The 23,414-nt window shown below is 44.9% G+C and overlaps 1 protein-coding gene across 2 annotated transcripts in view; it reads left to right on the top strand.

The window, feature by feature from the left end:
* The first annotated feature begins 329 nt into the window (after nucleotides 1-329).
* The window catches only part of RUNX1 (RUNX family transcription factor 1), a 260,816-nt gene continuing 237,731 nt past the window's right edge, over nucleotides 330-23,414 (top strand). For both annotated transcript variants that reach the window (XM_008986640.5, XM_008986637.5), the window contains exons 1-2: nucleotides 330-461; nucleotides 669-785. In XM_008986640.5, the coding sequence (XP_008984888.1) occupies nucleotides 728-785 (58 nt within the window). In that variant the 5' untranslated portion in view covers nucleotides 330-461; nucleotides 669-727. The remainder of the gene's footprint in view (nucleotides 462-668; nucleotides 786-23,414) is intronic.

Raw genomic sequence — 23,414 nt, 5'->3', positions numbered from 1 at the left:
GAATAAGCAGCAATGAAATCTTTATCAAAATAATCAGTAGTTCCAAAAACCACAAATAACAACAGGAGCCGAGTTGTACTAAATCAGCAAAGGCCATTGAGATATAATAAGAGACTGAGTCACTTTTCTCTGCATCCCGCCTCTTGCAAATTCTACTCGGCTATTTTCTTGCACAGCCTGGGGGAGGGCAGGTGGAGGGAAGGAAGGGCATTGCTCAGAAAAGAAAAAAAAAAATTGACATCACTTAAGTCACATGATCACCAAGAACCAATCAGGATGGGATGTGGAAAGGGGAACAGTTAAATTTGTAATTTGGGTTGTGTGAAAACTTCTTTGGGCCTCATAAACAACCACAGAACCACAAGTTGGGTAGCCTGGCAGTGTCAGAAGTCTGAACCCAGCACAGTGGTCAGCAGGCAGGACTAATCACACTGAATGCAAACCACAGGGTTTCGCAGCGGGTGAGCATCACCAACCCACAGCCAAGGCGGCGCTGGTTTTTTAATTTTTTTTAATCTTTAACAATTTGAATATTTGTTTCCACAAGGTGCATTTTTTAATAGGGCTTGGGGAGTCCCAGAGGTATCCAGCAGGGGGGAAAAAGAAAGAGAGATGTAGAGTAGGGGGTGAGACTGAAGCAGTGATCTTTCTTGGTTTTCCCTCCGAAGGCAAAAGAAATCATTGAGTCCCCCGCCTTCAGAAGAGGGTGCATTTTCAGGAGGAAGCGATGGCTTCAGACAGCATATTTGAGTCATTTCCTTCGTACCCACAGTGCTTCATGAGAGGTGAGTACACGCTGGTCTTGAAATATGTACTTTTGCTCAGCTTTGCCTGTAATGAAATGGCAGCCTGTTTCACCTCGGTGCAGAGATGCCTCGGTGCCTGTCGGTTCCCTGTCTGGTTTGTGGGAGGAATTCGAACTGAGGCATATGATTACAAAGCTATTGGATTACTTACTCATCAGATGGAAGCTCTTCAGAAATGTTTTAATAAATACTTAGTTACACTGGTAGAGTGTTCAGTCGGTGCGTGAGAACTTTGTTAAGTGCGAGTAAATTGTGCCGGTCTTGTTTAAAGGCTTAGAGATGACGAAGCTTGCACGAAGCTCCCTGGGTTTTATTTTGCTGTCCCTTGCCCGGAATGACTGTGTCTGAGTTACCCTTCACTCCGCATGCTGTGTGGCCCAGAATGCAGCCTGCCCCGGGGCTTAGCAGGCACATGCAAGAGCCAGCCAGGAGGGCTGGTGCCAGTGTTGGGCAGGAGACGGAGGCTCTCGGGTAGACTTGCACTAGGCTGGTGACTTCTGTCCAAAGTGGCAAGGCAGCTGTCTACCAGGCAGAGAGTACAGGAGCCTGACAGAATTGGTTAGGTTAAAATCATCAGCATGGAACTGTGCTGTGTTTTCCCTTGCAGCCTCAATGCAGAGACAACCAGCATCTTTTAAGAGACAAGGAGGCAAATCGTGGCATACTGAGGTCTCTCTGGAAAAGCGCAAAGAAGTCTCCTAAGTTAAATGTTCTCGCAGCTTAAGTCATTAGATTACAGGCTTATGAATGGGAATAGCCAGGGTGGAAAACCTGTCTCCATTTTTGAAACCAGCCTCTTGAAACTCACGAAGCTGTGGTTGAGCCGTGAGTGTATGTGTGTGCATGTCCGTTTTGTGTATCTTTCGTGGTAAAAGCGGGCTGTGTTTAAACAAACAAAAATAATAACGAACAATGTCACAAAGGCATCGCCGTGTGCATCAGGGCACGCACTCTGACCAGTGCCCGCAAAGCGTGGCTTGATGGTTTGGCAGAGCTGAGATGGAGTGGGCTGGGATGGGGGAATAATTAATTTTCTGGCTACAAACTCTCTCGAGCACCCAAATAATGTCTGTGACTCATTATTTATTCATACAGCTAAGTGAGCAGGGGAATGCAGAGGCCCTGCCAGCCGCTTTATCACAGTAAATGCTATTGTGAATGCACGGGGCTCTATGTTTCCGGGTCTCTGAAATTTAAAAAAACTTGACGTGTGTGTGTTTGTGTGTGTGTGTTTCTGTGTGTGTGTGTTTCTGTGTGTGTGTGTTTCTGTGTGTGTGTGTGTGTGTGTGTGTGTGTGTGTGTGTGTTGGGGATGGCAAGGGAGAAGTTAAGGAGAAAGGGAAGAAAGCAAGTCATTAACCAAGTTTGAGCTTCAAATTAAAGAGTTTTCAAGTGCTTCTTTACCGGCAGAGGGAATTTTAGTGAAGTTGAATCACACAGACATACATTAGTCACTCGTCTTGCAGTTGGTAACACAGAAACACCGGCCACTGGTGAAAAGCTGCAAACGGCCCCTGGCTGCATTTCCTCTGGGCTGCTAACAAGCAGAGGAAGCAATACTATTCGTAGAATAACAGAAAAAAAAAGATCTTCCTGCCCTTACTCTGCTTTCAATATCCCCTCGGAACGTATATTGTTTCCTATTTTATCAACTCAGGAAGGCAGATTCAGGAAATTTTTAAGCATTCTGCTGGGAGATAGGTTGCATTTCAGAGTGCAGTGCCAGCCTCTGGGGCTCTTCTTAATGGCCAACAGCAAAGATGGTGAGGGGACACGGTGACCTGTGCAGACATCAGGAGATAGCAGGAGTCCAGCTCTCTCCTGGACAAGCCCAGGGCTCCTGTGCCCAATGGATACTCAGCTGACCTGCCCCAGGTTGGGAATGAGGGTCAGTTAAACTTTCACGAGGGCAGTGTGGGGAGGGCCTGAGCTCTCACTAAGACTCAAAAGGGCTAATCTGAAAAGGTTTCTCCATTCCTTCCTTTCACTGAAAGAAATCCGGGGCCCTTCAGAATCTCTAATTTGATAATATAATATTGAGATTTAATGTCGGAGGGCCACGTGAAATCTTGGCAATCTTTTGGTTAATTTCATCCAAGTGATCTATCAACATAAATTGTCCTGTTTACCCGTCCACATCATTCATCCAAGCTGGAGAGGTGGTAAAATATCATTTCTGTTGGTATCGTTTGGTCATCATCTTAGAGCTTGATGCTAAAACAATCACCACCCCCACCAGCAAATGGCTCTCCTGACCGTTCTCAGGCTGTTGCTGTAGCTGGGCTACTCACAGTGGTCAATGCGGTCATTTCTGACGGCCTATAATTTACAGCGTGTGTTCCCTCCCCAACGGCAACTGTGAGCTGAAGGGGAAGACAGCATCTTTGTTTTCTTCCTGGGATGGTACTTTATCAGTCCATGCAATTCTCACAGGAGGAAACCTGTAACTCATTTTTAGCAAGATACCCATGTGGAAATTCAGGGAAAAGAGAGGAGTGAGGTCAAGTGAACCATTGTTCCCTTCCTTGAGAGAGGCAAACCGGAGTCTGAGAGACTGGCACATGAAATTGATGTGGTCTACCACAGAGAACTCGGGGCTTTTTCTATCACACCACACCAGGTTCCCACTGAATTTGCTTAGGAAGGAAGACAAGATGCGATTGAAATTCCTGGAATTATCACACACGGTGTGCAATGTACAATTCTTGCTGAACCCAAACTTGGGTCCCCTTGAAAAGTGCAGTGTGTCGGCAGAAAGAGTTGAGGTAGGTGTGGAGAGGAAAAGCCTCAGTATGTACATATTTTTGCAAAATGCCTCAGGTAGCCTTGTTCTTAGAAGTGGCTTAGTGGTCTATGCAAAGCCTGAGTACTCACATGCCTCTGTGTTCCTAGAACCACAGGTAAAAATCTCAGCGAGACTGACTCCCTGCTTGTCTTCTCAGCGAAGTTTACCCCACTGCAGCAGTCTTTCAAAGGGAATTGCCGAGTACAAAGCTGCATGTATAAAGTGTGCTCTTCTGTGAGCATCAGTTTGCCACTCTTTTCAGAAGAATATTTATTAAGACACTTCTTCTGGCTTGACTGAAGACTTAAGATCTTAAGACTTCAGGCTTAAGCCACAGACATTTATTTTTGCACAGTTCTGAAGGCTGGAGGTCTGAGATCAAGGTGTCAGTAAGGCTGGTTTCTGGTGATGCCTCTCTCCTTGGTTTTGCAGACAGCTGCCTTCTCCCTGTTTCCTCATATAGTTATTTCTCTTTGTGTGTCTGTGTCCTAATCTCTTCTTATAAGGATACCAATTGCATTGTATTGGGGCTACCCCAATGACCTCATTTTAAAACCTTATGTCCAAATAAGTCAAATTATGAGCACCTTTGAGTTAGGACTTCAATACATGAATTCTGGGGAGACACAGTGCAGTCCCTAACAGTGGGTCTTAGCAAATCTTTCTCACCCTGGACCATAGGGAAACTGTGGGCATCCTGGCTGCTCTCCTGGATGTTGAAGAATCAGACTCTGGTTCCTCATTTGTGAGATGGAGTTTCACATCTGAAACTGCCCACACATTTTGAACTATAAAAAAAAAAAGGTGTGATAAAACTATCTACATTTTACAATCATGTCTTTGCCATGTAGACTTTTTGCATGCTAAGAAACTTTAGAAAATGATAGAGTAAATTTGAAATGTTTAAGTGTTAAAAGAGCAAATGGCAGTCCTCCCCTCCCAAACAAACCACCTTTTGGCTCTGCTTTCTTGGAGAGGATTGTCTTTGTGCCTCAGACTCACTTTACTAGTGGGGTTTGTAGGAGGTCCCACAGATGCTCACACACCAAGTACAGGGACAGGGAGCAACCAGCAGCAGAAGCACCCTTGGAAACAGTAGCTGATGTGATTTTGAATGGCAAGAAGCCTTTTAGAGCTCTTGAAAGCAAAGGAGTAGCTGAGAGGTTCCTCTGTTCTCTCGAAATAGATCCGAAAGATGTACTCAGAAAAGATGTGGCCCTTAACTGAGAAATCAGGCCTGGTGAGATGCTGGGACCGAGGAGGGCTGCACAGCTGCTGTGCACACACAGACTTTAATAAGGAGCCCAAGGCCTAGGGGGAAGTCTGGAGGCATAAGAGCACCTGCTAATAGAGAAAGCAATGGCAGGAGGTCTGTGCGGGGAACGTGCCATGACACAGCGATGGCCTTTTTTTTCTTTTCCTATGTTCTGACTTTCATCAGATGGCATGTAGAGCTTCTCTCTTGAGCCTTAGTTTCCTCATCTGCAGAGTAAGGGTAGCAGCAGTACCTGTTATTAAGGTAGCTGTGTGGACTGAATTAAATAATTGGTGTAAGGAGCTTTGCGTCGCCATATAAAATAAGCAATAAATCTGAATGGTGGCTATCAATGTTCAGTTATATAAGATGGCAGCTGGTCAACCTGTGTCTGCTTTAGGGAGGGAGAGGTCGCAATGCCCTGGAGGACATTACGGGAGGTTCCCTGGAGAGAGGGACACAGGAGCTGGGGGAGGGGAAGGTGGGAACAAAGAAGAGAGGAAGGGTGGTGTAGGCTGAGAGTATAGCCTGGGCAAGGTTAAAACTGCAGGATCCCACATGGGTGTGGACAGCGGTGGGTAACTCACCCCACCCTAAGGGCTTTTCAACAGCAGATCAGCCTTCCTTCCCTTGTGACTACCCGTGAAGAGGGTGGAAAAAAAACGAGAGCCCTTTATGAAATTCGACTTAACAAGTTTTGCTTTTATATACGGAAGCTAACTGGGGCACCATGTCACCTAAGTCTTTGGTCTGAACACACAATGACAGCAGAGATGTCTCTCTTCATTGAGGCTGCTGGTGTAGCTTTATTTTCTCCAATGCTCTTCCTAAGGAAAATGTCATTTTGCCTGTGTAACTCTATCAGGTTCTCTGGGGCTGCCTCTGAGACATTCCATTTTGACTGCACCTTGGGGACATTTGTGATCATGTACTTTGTCAAAGCCCAGACATGAAGGCAGCTTCGATGGCTTGTCTTGTTGGAGGCAACCAAGGAGGCCCACACAGGAAACGCAAGCAAATTTTCAGTTTCTCAGGTAACTTCCTCGTGACCTAGATGAGTCAATAGATGTCTTTGTGTCTCATTTGAGTTCTGCAAAATGGGCTAATAATATTCTAGACAAGCTTATGTCCAATTACGGAGTTCCTGTTGGAAATCTTTCCATGCATCAGGAAGAGGTACCATCAAACACATCACAAATCTTAGCTTAACAGCACAAAGCCACTTAAAAATATTTTATTTTCTCTTAGAAAATAGTTTTCCTATCATTTCATGCATGAAAGGCATTTTTTCCTCATTTTTGCAATTGTTCTCTCCAATTCCTATTCTTCAAGAAATTGTCAGAAGCTTCTCTGGTGCCTGAACAGACATTAAAATGCACAACGAAACACTTTTTCTGCCACTCTTATCGGCCTCCCTTTTTCCTCTCCGTCAGGTGCCACTAGTCCTCTTCTTTAGCCTTTTTGCTAAGCCTCCAGCCAAACCAAAGAGGTATGTCTTTCTTGACCTTTTCCCCCTCAAAAAAATCTAATAACTAGGATGTCCTGAAGTGGTAAAAAGGGAGCACTTCCTTTGAGATCCTTGCTGACCACGAACACAGTCAGGGAGCACTTCCTTTGAGATCCTTGCAGTCAGGGAGCACTTCCTTTGAGATCCTTGAAGTCAGGGAGCACTTCCTTTGAGATCCTTGCTGACCACGAACACAGTGAGGGAGCACTTCCTTTGAGATCCTTGCAGTCGGGGAGCACTTCCTTTGAGATCCTTGCTGACCACGAACACAGTGAGGGAGCACTTCCTTTGAGATCCTTGCAGTTGGGGAACACTTCCTTTGAGATCCTTGCTGACCACGATCACAGTCAGGGAGCACTTCCTTTGAGATCCTTGCAGTCAGGGAGCACTTCCTTTGAGATCCTTGAAGTCAGGGAGCACTTCCTTTGAGATCCTTGCTGACCACGAACACAGTGAGGGAGCACTTCCTTTGAGATCCTTGCAGTCGGGGAGCACTTCCTTTGAGATCCTTGCTGACCACGAACACAGTGAGGGAGCACTTCCTTTGAGATCCTTGCAGTTGGGGAGCACTTCCTTTGAGATCCTTGCTGACCACGATCACAGTCAGGGAGCACTTCCTTTGAGATCCTTGCAGTCAGGGAGCACTTCCTTTGAGATCCTTGAAGTCAGGGAGCACTTCCTTTGAGATCCTTGCTGACCACGAACACAGTGAGGGAGCACTTCCTTTGAGATCCTTGCAGTCGGGGAGCACTTCCTTTGAGATCCTTGCTGACCACGAACACAGTGAGGGAGCACTTCCTTTGAGATCCTTGCAGTTGGGGAGCACTTCCTTTGAGATCCTTGCTGACCACAAACACAGTCAGGGAGCACTTCCTTTGAGATCCTTGCTGACCACGAACACAGTCAGGGAGTAGAGAATGCAGGCTGGCTCTTGAACACAAAACGGAGCTTGAAACCTCATATCACCTTCAACATGCTAGGAGGGTCAGCTCAGACATACTCCTCTCACTTGCGCAGGATTCAGTCCTTGTTGGGGAAACATGTCTCTTGACTCTCTGAATCTGTCTCTTTCTCTCCCTCCCTCATCCTGCAGTAATGATGTCATAAAGGACCCAAGGTGGAGGAATAAATACTGAATCCAAAAGATGACTGAAGCGATGTATTTTATTGTAATGACAGAAAGAGAGTGAAGTTCTTGCTCAGGTTTACCTGTGAAAACTGTGTCTGGATGCATGTACCACAGTGGCTTGAGGGGATGAGCACTGGTCTGTGTGGTGGACAGGAGTTCCGGAGTGAGCAGTCCAATCAGATACAGTGGGGTGCAGGACACTCCTATGTTTTGGTCCTACCATGCTGAGCCCAGATAGAGATGACCTGCCCCTCTGATCTGTCCAGGCAGGAAGGACATGGGAAGTCTCAACCCCTTCTCCTTGGGGGGACCTGGTCTTTTGATTCAGGAAGGGAAGCCCTTCTCTGCAAACTTTCACTGACATATTGCTTAGGCCAGAACTAGGTCACAAGCCTCTGGCTGGAGGGAACCAAGGACAATGAGGTTGTCACTTTCCAGCCTGGAGAGTGGAGGAGGGAAGCAGAGGGAAGGTGCCTGGGAGTGGATGTCTTGTGAGCCCAGAGCCAATCTGCCAGACCTGGCGACAAAGAGGCTGTGCTTTCCCAGCCGTATCTTGTATCATTTGTTTTCTGTGCCAGCTGGGCTTTGGAAACACATGCAGAGAAACTGTAAGTTCTTCCTTCAGTCCCTCTTGGAAGTTGCAGATGGATGCCAAGGGTGAATATTTATTCTTGACCCACTGAAAGCAAAATGGACAGGAGAAGGGATGGGGTGGGGCAGGGGACTGGTTAAATGGATTCAAGTTCACACCTATTTTCAGTGTCAAAGCCCAAAATCACACTTGAGCCTCTCCTCACATTAGAATGAGCAATAGAAAGCCAGGCAGCCCTGTAGCTATGTGAATGTTGCTTGTATCAGAGTCACCACACCTTGCCGTGAGATTGATAGATTTCTTAAGCAGCCGGAAATATTTGCTTCCGGCCCCCCCATCTTCCTCACTCTTTTAAATACTCAAAACTCCATCACACAGCCCCCTAGATTTGTTTTAATTTTTAAGATAACTGTTTTCAACAAAAGAAGGAAACTTTCTTTCAAATGACCCTCCATAAATTTCCCTAATGATGTTTTAATCTCTGATAGAAATATGAAACACATAACCAGATAATTGCCCTCTATCTAGGCTATAAACACTTGTTTGTACATTGTATTTCTGTAAGTTACAGATGATTATTGCTTGGTAATTACTGATCCTGTCTATTTCCTCATCCTGGATGCAAATATTTCTCCCTGAGAAAGTCATTGCCTCATTTAAGAAAAAAAAAAAAAGAAGAAAGAAAGAAAGTTGTTATTCAGTTTTTCCCTTGAAATCAGAAATTTCTTTCTGTTTTGCTTTCATTTTGTTTTGCTGCAAGATCAGTGTTCATTTAGAGAATTGTTGATTTCGTATGCAACACTGCCCTCTCATTCCATGGTCCATAAGTGCCTATTTTTTGATGGACTTCTTTTTAAACAGTGAGTTCCTCAAGACATTTTTGGGGCCCCCAAATGGAAAAGGTCATCACAAATAGAAGTCTCAATTTGCTAGCTGGGCTTGCTCAATGGCTCTGCTGATTTCAAGACTGATGCTGCTTTGTGCAAATGAGTTCATGTTAAATTAATTTTAAATCAAAGACTCAATGTGTCCAGTCTTGAAACATATTTTTTAAAAAAGAGAACTATGCAGCTTCAACGTTTTGCAAAAATTCTACTTTGCTTTCTTTGCCAATATTCAGCTTTTACTCCTAGGCATTAGAATGCCCTCCATGGAGACTGTGATTTCTCAAAAGAAACTGTGCTAGTCTTGGATAGAGAATGAAATAATAAGATGTGGGCAATAAATCAAATATAGCCTGAGAGCCACACCACAGAGCACCGTCTGTCATCTCCTCTCCTTGGGAGGTTCATTGGTCTTGATCAGCTCTCATGTGCTTCTGAAAATGTGTAGGTTTATATATATAGATATTTTTAATTGTTATTAGGTCCTAAGGAAAGACCCAGAAAATCTTGCAGCAGTCAGTTTTCCAGATAGGGTCATGTTAAAAAGAGCAAACAGAAGTCAGAACTCCAAACACACTGCAGGGTATTCTATGGTCACATTCCATTGTAGGTGAGTTTTTTGTTTGTTTGTTTTGTTGAGACAGAGTTCTCTCCTGTTGCCCAGACTGGAGTGCAATGATGCAATATCGGCTCACTGCAACCTCCACCCCCCAGGTTCAAGCGATTCTCCTGCCTCAGCCTCCCAAGTAGCTGCGATTACAGGCATGTGCCACCACACCCAGCTAATTTTGTATTTTTAGTAGAGACGGGGTTTCACCATGTTGGCCAGGCTGGTCTCGAACTCCTGACCTCAGGTGATCCACCTGCCTTGACCTCCCAAAGTGCTGGGATTATAGGCATGAGCCAAAGTGCCCCCACCTGTGGGTGAGTTTTTTAAGGGAGACTAAAAATGTCAGAGTGGTCCACATTGCTCAAGAGAGAAGCACATTCTCTTTTTCTGTGCAAATTTTTATAATACATATAGCTGTCCGCATTTGTTTCTTATTACTGCCCCAGAGTGTGCAAAAGAGAATTTAGGTTAATTAAGATACTTTGGTTTGGGCGCCATTTTTTCCAGGAGCAGTTTTAACACCACAGTTCGCTGCATTTTCATACACAGCTTCTGTTTGCACTTTGAACTCCGTGCACCGAGCCCCTCATTCCACACCATCTGCAGGCTGCATCTGGGCAGCTTCATCCAGCTTACTAACAGTCACAGCTGAACCTGACATTCACCCACTTTGAAAGTATAGAATTTACAAAATCTGAGACCACATATGTGTATAAAACCCATAAAAGAGTGGGAGGAACTACAAGGTGGAGAAAAAGTAGTTCTCTCCTTCAGAAGTTTTTCTCTCTTATCCCAACCCCAGCTCATGGGTGAATGGGTGAATGGGGGAAAATGAAATTAGTTAGGCATTGACAGGTAGGAACAGAAACTCAGGCTGCTATTTGATTATTATTTATTATGATCAAATCTACTGTTTATAAAGATCAGAATGGCTTTTACTTCCAAAGTTCTAGAGGAGAGGAACAACGTTAAGCAACCTTAAACAAATATTAGCACTGTGAAGAGTGCAGTGTCATAGAAAGAAGTAGAAGTGCCGACAATGGAAATTCTATCCAACTGTCAATCATTCCATATCATTACTTCATTTTTTTTTTTTTTTTGAGATGGAGTTTCACTCTTGTTGCCCAGGCTGGAGTGCAATGGCGCGATCTCGGCTCATTGCAACCTCCGCCTCCTGGGTTCAGGCAATTCTCCTGCCTCAGCCTCCTGAGTAGCTGGGATTACAGGCACGCACCACCGTGCCCAGCTAATTTTTTGTATTTTTAGTAGAGAGGGGGTTTCACCATGTTGACCAGGATGGTCTTGATCTCTTGACCTAGTGATCCACCCACCTCGGCGTCCCAAAGTGCTGGGATTACAGGCTTGAGCCACCGCGCCCGGCCCATTACTTCATTTTTTTTAATAAAGGCTGTGTGCCCCATATGCTTCCCTTCAGTTTGTATTCAAAACAAAGAAATAATTGTATTACAGAGGTGAGCAAATCTGTTTAAAAAACAAACCGTGAGACATGAACTATGAGACACTGTTTCATCTCATGCTTTGTAAGTTTTATGTGTTATGTTACAGAGTTATATATATGCAGTTCTATATAGTTGCAGTTGGCATCTAAACATTATATAACTATATATTTTTAAAAACTATAATTATAAATATTTTCAAACTGCCAGAAAGAAAGAGCAGAATATTTGGCTGGAGTGATTTTAGACATTGCTCTACCTTGGGACACCAGAGAGAGTCCCTTGGCCAGGGTTTCACAGCTGGTTGCTGCCTGAGTCAGAACCAGAAACCAGGTCTTCTCAGTTCCTATCACCCAGAGTTTTGCAGACACTAAGTTTATGAGGTGGATTCCATTCAAGCATCCACACAACTAGCAGACACTTCTCCTAATCCTCCTCAATTTTCCTTTGCATTGCTCAGATACCACAATCCTTTGCAGATTAAATACATTCACTTCGTGAACACATTACGTAGAGCAATGTATACGAATACCAAGGCCTTAAGAACGCCCTTAGGCTGCGTTAGAAATGCCGTTGCCACAGGAGCAACCAGCCCCTGCTGCCCTTTGGATGCTCTCTCTTCCCCCAAATCCAGCACTACCTTAGTTAAGAACCTGCCATGTTCCTGCCCACCTGGCTCCTTAGGTAATGTTAGAATTAACCAGGTTGGCTTTGATGAGTGTCTAGGGCCAAATTTGAACGACCACAACAGCCAGTGAGCACATCCATGCAGAGGGTTCAAAGATGGCCTCAGCCAAGGCTCCCAGGCTTTACACACACACACACACACACACACACACACACACACGTCAGCATTCAAAATGTACATACTTAGGGAATCCATTGAGATTTCTCCCCAGGATGTACTGAATTCGAGGGAGTTTTCTCCAGGTGTAGCAGAAACTGCTGAAATACTGCACATCAGCCATGTCCAGACTCTTGATCTTGCCACATATCAGTAAATATTATTTCACATGCCCAGAATCTATGCATTATTTACTTATAAATTATATGCCTGTACTCCTGTGCTGATATAATTATAGTACATGTATTATAAAATATATCCTCCAAATAGAAATTACAATGAAATTGTAAAAGTGCTAGTTGTTTTTTCTGCCCCTCCATGGGCACCCCAATTTGAACCAGAAAATTCCTAGATACCTACAGATGCCATGTCTCTGCTCACCAGGACGTAGCTTCTCTCTACAGACCGTTATCTCCTACCCTGGAGGCTTCAGACCATGTTGAAGTGTAAACTCCACTCATCTCCAGGAGGAATCGTGTTTTCCTTACCACCAGGGTCTTCTTCTATGAGTTGCCTTTGACAGGGAGGCCAGGAGGAAAATAGGCCTGAGCACAGGGGTGGGGGAGCCTGTGGACTTTAGAATCAAGGAGTTGGTTTCTGTCTGTCACCAGCATCGACCACCTGTGTGAACTTGAGCCATTTCTCAAACCTCACAGAGTCCCAGGTTTCTCAGCTGTAAACAAGGGAAATGAACTTTACCGTGCATGGTTATCAAGAAGATTTGAGATGATATGTTTAAAGCCATGGACACATAGAGGAAGTCACTAAGCAGAAGGTAACTCTGAATATGACACCAAAGGCAGGCTGCAGAGAGGAGAGCCATCTCTGCCAACCTTAAGAATGTGGCCCTGAAGCTGTTCCAGGAACCAGGCATGTATGAAGATTAAAAAAAAAAAAAAAGTGTCTGCCTCTCTCACCACGTAGAAGAGCAGAAATGATCTTGGTGCTCCTCGGCAGAAGGTTGAGTTTATGAATATTAAAACTGATGCTAATGAAAGCTAGCATTTATCGAGCATATGCTATGTGCAAGGCACTTGCACCATTCCAAGCATTTTCTTGCCTTATTGCACTAAAATTTTGGCACAGCCCTGTGAGTAGGTACTCTCATTATTAATCCCACTTAATGGAGGGGAAGCGTGGTCTGCCCAGGTTAGGTGACCTGCTTGTGGTTAGGCGGCTGGGAAAGGCGCAGGTGAGGTCCAAGTGGAGGCGTTCATGAAGTAGAACCCATTGTCTGTCTACCCGTGGAGGGGACACATGAGGTTGAGGGTATCTATTTGGCACACAAGGAGCTGAAGCCTTACAGAGAATAAAGCCTTGCCAAGGCCCCATGGACAGGGGGTGACACTGTGGGGTAGCGCCAAGCTTGGGCCCTGGCCACCATCCTGGACTGCTTTTCTAATGCTGGATGCATTTGGTGGCTTTATGGCCCCACCTTGGGTATCCAGACCTCCCCTGCTCATATGTTTCTCCCATCAGAGCTGAGAGAGACATTGAGGTGGTTCCCAGACAGCCCATGAGGAACACACCTTTAAGCCAGGAGTGCTCAGACTTGTTCCCAAGATGATGGTGACATGCTGGGGTGGAGAGAAACCATTGCTATGTCTTCTTCCTGACAGACCAGTTGTTTATTTATCAGTCTGAGAATCCATCAGGCTGACATAAATTAGGCTCTTCCCATGAGAAACTTCAGGTGACACTTGGTCCCATGGTTGTACAAGGCTGATCCTGCATTTACATGGGCTTGAGAGAGCACCACCTTGGACTTCGTCTCCCAGATGCATCTCTTGCCCTATCCCATTCCAGGCTGTGGAACACGTGTACAAAATAAACCACAGAATGATCTGCCTGGCAGTCAGGGAGCTGCCACCTGAGTCCATCCTTCAGGGGTAGACCACTCCGACCCTGACTGACCCTGGCCAGGGTTTTCCATGAGGCTAGTGTTTCCCAAACACTTCCCATCCACTTACTCCTGCAGTTAAAATAAAAATCATGCCTAGAAGCACTTGTTTCGTTGTGACAGCAAGCAGTGGCCTCAGTCACTCCCATAAACAGGACCTCATACCAGTAAGTGTCAGTGGCATAACAGGAGATGAGATACACACGCCTACTGGCTGGCCTTTGAGGATGGTCTGTCTGTCTTTCTGCAGAGACACTTGTCATTTCAAAAGTCCATGTCACCAGTCCTCTGACATAATGACAATTCCTTTTGTCAAGGAGTTGGGTTTTTCCCCCTTGAGTTCCCCCTTCACCTTTATTGTATAAAAGGCATTTCTCCTCTGATTATTCTACAAGTTACTTCAGAGTCACAGAAAGTTGCTACCTTTACTCCAGGGGCTCGGCATGATGAAGGATGCAATCATTAACGGCTTTTCCCCCGCAAAGGCTGCTCACAGCCAGCCATGTGAGTGCCCTGCTCAATGGAAATGCAGGGGGCTGGCCAGTGTCTCACAGCTGCTGTGCAAACATCTTAATGGAACAAATTAAAAGATGTGCAAGCTAATTATTTTCCACAATAAAAAAATAACAATACAATAAAATCATAAAGCTCCTTGGGAAAGGAACCTGCTTTTCTTATACAGAATGTGCAGTTAAGAGGAAAGTAAGAATTTCATGCTATAAACTAGAGATTATGTTCTGGGCATCGTTGCTATTTATTGTGCCTCTTCAGGCTTATCTAGCTCTGTTCGCATGCATGCCAGGACCCCGACCCACCTGCTTCCTGCTCCCTCTGCTTTCTTCCCTCACGGATAGTGGCCTCCACTGTCACCTTCAGATCCAACTTGAGTTCTTTCTGGGGAGTCCTGGCCCCCAGACCCACAGCAACCTCCAGGGAGGCCCAGGTTTCCAACTCTCAACCCTCTCAGTTTAGGATCAAACACGTCATTTACACAGAAGCAGTTGGAGTTGTTTTAAACAGTTACATCTCTCTATTCTTCTTTTCAATCACAACTATGTGACCTGAAGGTACAGAAAGCAGAGAGAGGCCTGCAGTGAGCCTGGGCAGCACCCACTGTGCCCCAGATGGATTCTCACTCTGGAGTCCACGTCAAATGGGAGGGAGAGGTAGGACCCCTCAGCGCCATCGCATGGCTTCCGCGCTGTTGTTGTAAACAATTCCGGTTGACCCACTAAAGTTATGAGATGATTCCGTTTCACTGTGGCTTTTGAATAATGAGAACAAATAACACTCATGTACAATGGTGTCAGGCATGTCACCTCCATTGTCTCTTTTAATCAAAAACCTTACGAGATAGGCACAGCTACTAATTCCCACTGGCTAAAAAGAAAAAAAAAATGAAGCAGAGACCAGGCTACAAAAGCAGCCCAAGCCACATGGAATGCAGGAGGCAGAGCAGGGTTGGAGTCCAGATTCTCTTTGGCTTTCTCACTCCCATCTGGCCCCTCTGTGATGTGTTGGGGTGGGGTGTGGGGGTCAGGGTGGGGAGTTTTACAGGTGCAGTCTGTGGGGTCCGAGAGCCTGTGTTCAAATGCCAGCTCTGTCCTTCCCCACTGAGTCACCTTGAACAGGCTCCTCACCCTTTGTTTCTCCCTTTCCTCGTCTATACAGTGTGACAATGAACCAGAAATACGTAGAATGCTGCCTGACACATGGTAACTTCCAGATCATTGCTGCTATCATCACGGGCTGTTCCTTTCCACCCTGATTTGCTTTTTTGATTAGGCACTATTTCACTGGATTTTCCCATTTTCTTCCTTACACAGTATAAGAAACAATTTTGTGTTTTTTTGAGATGGAGTCTTGCTCTATCACCAGGCTGAAGTGTAGTGGCACAATCTTGGCTCATTGCAACCTCCGCTTCCCAGGTTCAAGTGATTCTCCTGCCTCAGCCTCCCAAGTAGCTGGGACTACAGGCACATGGCACCACACCCAGCTAATTTTTGTATTTTTAGTATAGACAGGGTTTCATGACATTAGCCAGGATGGTCCCGATCCCTTGACCACATAGTCCACCCACCTTGGCCTCTCAAAGTGCTGGGATTACAGGCATAAGCCACCGTGCCCAGCCAACTTTTTGTATTTTTAGTAGAGACAGGGTTTCATCATGTTGGCCAAGCTGGTCTTGGAATTCCTGACCTCATGATTCACCTGCCTCAGCCTCCCTAAGTGCTGGGATTACAGGCATGAGCCACCACCCCCGGCCAACACAAACCAAATCTAACAAGTGAACCCCAGTTTTGTCATCCTAGTGAGTGCGTGTGATCATTCATGCATCCTTGTACACTGGAGCTGTTCACTCCTGGCAGCAAACGGCTGATTCTTGTGATGAGGTGGGGAGTATGGCAGGAAGAGACTTGGGCTGGGGGGGTCTCAGCCCTGGCTGATGTGTCCTTGTACCCTGATCTTCCTCCTGTACACCTTTCTGGTAAAACGAGAGAGTTAGTGGCTGGGATCACTTAGCTCCCATGGTTAAGATGAAAGGCATCATGTAGGCTGAGGATCTGTCCTCTGCTCACACCAGACAGGGTTTCCAAACCTCAACACTGTTGGTATTTGCAACTAAATCACTCTCTGTTGAGGGGGCTTCCCTGGGTGCTGTGGGCTGCTAAGTAGCATCTCTGGCCCATACCCACTAGACGCTAATGACAACCCTTCCTTCCTCACGTTGCCACAACCAAATGTATCTCCAGACATTGCCAGATGACCCCTGAGTGGTAAAATCTGGAGTATTTTTTGGAGAAGCACAGCTCCAAAAAGGCCTTAGGAACCAATTCACTGTTGCTACTTCCCACAAAGAAATGAAACAATGTGGTACCTTTGGCCCTCCTTAGCATGTTTGCCTCCCACACACCTAATCTGACCTCTCCTCCACCCCAGTCTCCTGATGTTGGCTATGGATGTCCACAAAAACTGACAGTCAGTGTACAAGGGCATGAAAATAAGGGCATCAGCCATGTCCCCAAAGTGAAGCACAGAGAAGAAAAGGCAGCCATGATTCTGGCCTGCTGGTACAGCAAAGACTTCCCAGCTCTGTTATCTACACAAGGGAGACAATTACTCTCCTAGTTTTACAGACTGATGACCAGGCCAAGTAATTCATCAAGGTCACACAGCTGGAAAACGGCAGAGCTGCACTCAACCCTAGTCTGGTTTTGAAGTCTGGGTGCTTGACCCCTAAGCTGTGCATTTTTCGAAAAGTTCTTCTAGAGAGGGTGTGACTTGGGTACTCTTGTCCTGTGAAATAAACTTAAAATGAGTTATCTTGGTGTCTAGTTACAGATGTCACAGGAAGCAGGACAATGATTTGGTAATCGAAGAGCCCTTAACTCTTTTAAAACTACTGGAAGTACATAGTGCTGTCATTCTGAGTCCTCCTAGTACCTGCTTTTGAATAACTCATTTTCCTTCTCTTTTCATAACGGGGGTTATCATCATCAGCATTTCTTTGATGGCTTTAAAAATCTAGGAGGAAAGTAACCTAAAAGACTAGATAATGATAGATTTCAAGGATCTATCAATAATAAATCTAGTAAAAAGTTTCAGAAATCCCAATGCATATTTAGTTTCATTTTTCTATGTTATTTTCAAATCCTCTCTGAGACGTCACTTCTCCATGCTTATTTGAACAACTTGAATTTCTCCCAAAATTTCTGGGAGTAGTTATTAAAGGCACCCAACAGGGCTGTTCTTCAGTCAAGGGAAATCATTGCACAGGTTATGAGAGTTGAGACATGTGTCTGCATGAGGTGTTGAGGGGGCAGACAACAGGAATCCCACATCCCCATCCCAGACATGGATGGGCACACTGAATCTGTGTTTACTCCAGAAGCAGTAGTACTTCCAGGGTGACACTCCGATGACTATGTCTTCTAGGATGCCCATTGGGATCTCATGCAAAAGATCACATTCTTCTTCTTTCTCTGATTTTTGGGGTTTGTGTATCCATGAAAGCTCTTGCCAAAACTTAATTTCAGCTTTTCTGTTTATAAGTATTTTCTTTCAGAGACTCTGAGCAATTTGCGAGATGGCCCATGTCATTTATCTCTCTAATCACAGCAACTGCAGATTGTGGGCACTCCATAAATGTTGAATGGATAGATGGATGGGTGAATGGCTGGATGGACAGATAGATGGATGGATGAATGAATGAATGAATGAATGGGTGAGCCAGCAGATAGACAGATGGACAAATTGATAGATAGAGGGATAAATGGATAAATGAATGGATGGATAGGCAGGCAGATGGATAGATAGATGAATGGATGGATGGATGGATGGATGGATGGATGGATGGATGGATGGATGGATGGATGGATGATAGAGGGATGGAGGGAGGAAGGGAAGGAAGGAGGGATGATAAAGGGATAGAGGGAGGGAGGGAGGGAGGGAGGGAGGGAGGGAGGACAGATAGATGGACCAATAGATGGATGCTTATGGCTTATGTGTAGAAACCCCAGTGGGTACAGGCAGAAGAGGCCACATTGATCTCCTCCCACACACAACCATAGCAGGAAGCAAGTAACTGGGATTTCTACCCAAACTTGGTTCCCTTAAATTCCTGTGATCAGCTAAGGATAAGAAGCTGTATGTGAGACTATTAGAGCAGAGAGGAACAGGCAACATGGAGCTGGTTCCAGTTCTGTCTGAAAGGAAGTCCTGTAGGGGTCCCTTGTGGGAAGCTGCATGAGTGTGGAAGGAGAAGTGTGTGAGAAATACCACAGTCAAGGGACATCTTACTGCCCATGAGCTGATTGGTTGATGCTTAAAATTGAACCTGTGTAGAAAATAAATGTCTATGACCAAGAGAATTCATAAGCACAGGACCGATCATAACGTCTGATCCATTTCCCACTGGAAAATGGGAAATTTTTTTTATATCCTACTTGTAGGATATCAATCAAAGAACAGAAAAGATGCCCTCTTTTTCACTTTATCAGCTTGAATAGACTGTATTCATGGAAATCTCAACTCTTATTTTTCCTAAAAAAAAAAAAACGGTAACTAGTGGGAGAACAGAAGAGGTCTGGTAAATAACTTACAATACACTTCATTCAGTTCGAAGTCTCACCTATTTCAGTGACACCTCAGGAAGCTGAGTGGAGGCACGGATTGTCCTGCTTGGCATCCAGCTCATTGGTCCCAGTACCCTTTCTCCATATATTTCTATTTAGGGGAAAATCTCCTTCAGTGAAATGTTGAGAGGTGATGTTACATATGTGCGTTCCTCTTCCATTTCAAGGTTACCGGCATCTGTAAAACAATCTGTAGGAGCTGGTGCTCCTGATCACCCTGATCGTTCCCCAAGAGCCCCTCTGTGCCCAAGTGCTTCTCAGCCAGGCTTGATCCTCAGTCACTTAGAAGCACCCATCTGTGCCCATAGCCACATCCACATGAAGACAGATTCCATCTACGTTGAGGTTCATTCTTTTTTCCATTCAGGAATGTTCCTTAGTAGATCCTCCACCCAAATAAATAACTTCTTTTAAAAAAATATTTTCATGGGCAGACAAAAATGGTATGTACTTATAGCGTACTGCTTTTTTAGATTCAACTTTTTAAGATTCCACATATAAATAAGATGATGCAGTGTTCGTCCTTCTGTGCCTGGCTTATTTTATTTAGTGTATCGTACTTCAGGTTCACCCTTGGTGTTGCCAACGACAGGGTTTCTATGTTTCTGGAGGCTGAATGGTACTGTGTTGTGTATGTATTTATCACAGTTTCTTTCTTCATTCATCTGTCGATGGACACTTAGGCTGATTCTTTATCTTGGCCATTATGAATAGTGCCACCATGAACATGACAGTACGGATATCTCTTCGATATACTGGCTTCATTTCCTTTGACTATATGCCAAGAAATAAGACTTCTGGATAGTACGGTAGTTCTATTTTTAATTTTGGGGGGAACCTCCATGCAGGTTTCCATAATGGCTGTACTAACTTGTATTCCCACCAAGAGTGTGCAAGGGTTCCCTTTCTCCACACCCTCACCAATGCTCGCTGTCACTTGACCTTGATAAAAGCTTTCCTAACAGGTGTGAGGTGATAGCTCACTGTGGTTTCAGTTTGCATGATGAGGACTGATGTTGGGTATTTTTATATACATTTATTGGCCATGTGTGTGTCTTCTTCTGAGAAATGTTCTTTCAAGTTCTTTGACCATTTTTTTTAAATCAGGTTTTTCATGTTCTTGCTATTGAGTTGCTTGAGTTCTTTATGTAGTTTGGAAATTAATGCCTTATCAAATGCTATGATTTGCCACTATTTTCTCCCATTCAGTAGGTTGTGTCTTCCTTCTCCTGATTGTTTCCTTTTCTGTGCATAAACTTTTTCTTTTGAAATGACCCCACTTGTCTGCTGTTGCTTATGTTGCCTGTGCTTTGAGATCATATTCAAAAGGATCTTTGCCCAGACCAGTGGCAAGAAGCCTGTTCCCTATGTTTTCTTCCAGTAGTTTTATAGTGTCAGGTTTTAAGTGTAAGTCTTTAATCCATTTTGAGCTGATTTAATGCCTTCTTTGCAATTTTTATACTTTTCTTTAAGATTTTGTCTCCTGGTTTCACTTCCCATGGGTCTATTTAGTCAGCCTCCATTTGCATTTATTTAGACCATATTTATTGATCTTGCCAGTTTAGTTTTTCCTCATTACTTTTCTCTTCTCCATGCTTGTCACCTTAAAGTATCTTATACCAGTGGTTTTTAACCGGGAGAAGGAGGCAGTATGAGGAGTAAAGGGATCATTTGGCACTTTCTGGAGACATTGTTAGTTGTCACAACTCAGGGGGTGAGGGGACTGTACTAGCTTCTAGTAGGCAGATGCCAAAGAAGCTACCAAACAGCCCTCAATGAGCAGAACAGAAACATGATCATGACGAGGTTGAGAGAGTCAATCTTGTACTATCACCACGATCATGGTTGTAGAGACGTGTTTCTGTCCTTCTACTTTTGGTGTTTTATTTTCTGGAAAGTGCATCCCCAACCAACAAAAAAAAAAGGGGGGAAAGCAATTGTGCAGATCTTCAGAGCAGAATAAAAGTACATGTCAAATAGGAGACAGAGGACCTGAGGGTTCTGAGAAACTAAGGTGGCCACAATCACTTAGGGACCTTCAAGGCCTTTCGTGGTCCAGTATCTGTGATGGGCAGCTTAGCATGATAAAAGGGGATCCTCATTGCTGTATCATTCAGAGGAGGAAGCTATCACCTGACACCTATGAAGGAGGAAGCTGTCACCTTAAACCTACGGTCTGAACACTCTCTAAGGATTTTGAGTGTCAGAAGAAAAGGAAGAAGGCTGATAAAAGACAAGAGAACCCAGCCTAAAGAGTCAGGACTGGAAACAGTCCATCCATATCATAGGTTAAAAGTTGAGGAGAGGAGAGAAGAACTTGCCAGAATCCTAGAAGCAGAGTTGGGGTCACCACTGAAGTGCTGGGGAGGGTGCCAGGTTATCAGTCGAAATATGCCTGAAGCCCAAAAGAGAGGAAATTCCTACAGAGGTCAAAAGATCCCCTTAAGAGAGAAGCTATCACTGGGACAGCAAGCTGGACCAATAAGAGCAGTAGGCCTGTGATTGCAATAGTAGTGAAGGTGCCTGAGGCAAGGATGGCTGGGAACACTGGGAAGCATTTCTCCAAGAAGACACCGAGGCCAAGGGATGGGGCCCTCTGGGATGCCAGCACCAACTGTGTACCAGGCTCTCTCAGGTGGTCTCCATTCCTACCCCCATCACCCACCCAATGCCTTAGAAGCCAACATTGTTATGCTGGCTCTGTTAATGAAAACACTGAAGCTCAGAGTTTGGATAACAAAAATTGTGAAGCTCAGAAAGGCAAGGAAAAAAACCAAGGTGACATGGCTAATGATGCTACGTCAGGATGAGAACTGAGGTACATTGGTTGCTTTCCACTAAACCATGTTAAGCTAGCTTATCAGTATACTCCTGTCCTTTCAATCTGCTTCACTATATGTAATACACTTGAAATTTCCCTTCACGGGAGCTTGGAGTTGGGCATTTGAGCTGACAACCCATCAGGCAGAAAGGAAGAAGGAAAGGCAGCTGGAGCGGAAGAGATGGCGAGGCAGAGATGGTGGAGAGAGGACACCAAGATCTCTATCCCTGGGCAGTTGAGAGTAAAGAACAAGCACTTATCATTTGGTTCATCAGTTTGGTGACCTTGATTCCAAGTAGAAAAGTAACTGCATTAAACAAAAAGAAACCCCCTCTCCAATTCACACTGCAGACAGATGAGCTGGGGGTCTACACTCCCTTTTTCCCACTTCCTCTGTGTCTTTGATGACCATATAACAAGATTCCTGTGACACTCTCACCACTACCCCATTTCCCTTCCCAGCTGCTTCTGATCCTAGACCTACAGTTTACCTGCTCAATAAAACTGTGTAAAACACATTAATGATAGATTCGCCATCAGTACATTCCCTGAATGATCCACGTGGATGTGACACTATGTGAGAAAGTAGCCTTGAATATAAAGATTCTATGGCACAAAATGGCTTCAGAGAACTTACCATCTGCTTAGGAAGGCAAAGCCTAAGCATGAGAAATACTCCATCAACAGAACGAGAATTGAGTAGCCCATCATCAATACCACAGCAGTTACAGACCAGGAAAGCACCCGCTTGCTGAGTGGGAAGCCATGATGTGAAGAGGGTTCGGAGAGGAAGATGGAAGTCATTTTATTCCAGGGCTGGGGAAAACAAAGGAGAAGGAATGAATGAGGCAGCCGGCTGGCTCCAGGAATGTTCAGCGGCAGTGAAGAAGTCACTGAGGCTTGCCTGTGAACAGCAACATTGAAGCCAGATCTCTTTGAATGCTGCAGTGAGAAGAAGGCTGGACTTAAACCTGCCTACCAGGGGCTCCTAAACTTGGCAGTACCTAAGAATCCTCAAAGTGTTTGTTAAAATGCAGATTCCTGGCACCCACCCTGAGAACCACGAGGAGTCAAGGAGGGGCTCAAGCATCTGAATCTGAATAGCCCTGTCGTCCCAGCCATACTTTGAGAAACTTTCCGTAACAGGAAGTCTTTGACTGGTTTTCATGAAGTCTAAATGAAATCTTCAGGAAACTTCAGGCCTGAGCAAAACTAAGCAGAACCTATTTTTACAGCTAACAACTGCACCGCTTCTGGAGGGGCCGCTACATTCTAGATGGTGTCTGGAGATTTTATTCACACACCATGGACATCTTAGTCTAGGCTCAGTATAGTTCTCAGATATTATTACTAATTAAACATGATTCAAAAACATGCATGTTTAAATGTAGGCCACAAGATCCTAAAGCCAGTCTGAGATAACATTGGGTCTAGAATATTCAAATATAGGCTCCAAATTCTCCACCATTACACAAAACCATACAGGCTGAAAAATGTGGACACGTGTGAGTTCTACCTGCAAGATGCAAATGTTTCGTTGATAGGGAAGAACCTGTGGTCGGGCTGGGGTTTTTGTGTGTTTATATTTATCTGCCACATCCCACCCTTCCTCCACCATCTCTTCACCCAGAACCTAACCTAAACTCTCCTGAATCCCCGAGGCCACTCCCAACTGGGATTTTTAAATACT

Source organism: Callithrix jacchus, chromosome 21 (assembly GCF_049354715.1).
Source record: "Callithrix jacchus isolate 240 chromosome 21, calJac240_pri, whole genome shotgun sequence".
Taxonomy (NCBI): Eukaryota; Metazoa; Chordata; class Mammalia; order Primates; family Cebidae; genus Callithrix; species Callithrix jacchus.
The sequence above is the reverse complement of the archived record's forward strand: the minus strand, read 5'-3'. Positions and strand labels throughout refer to the sequence as shown.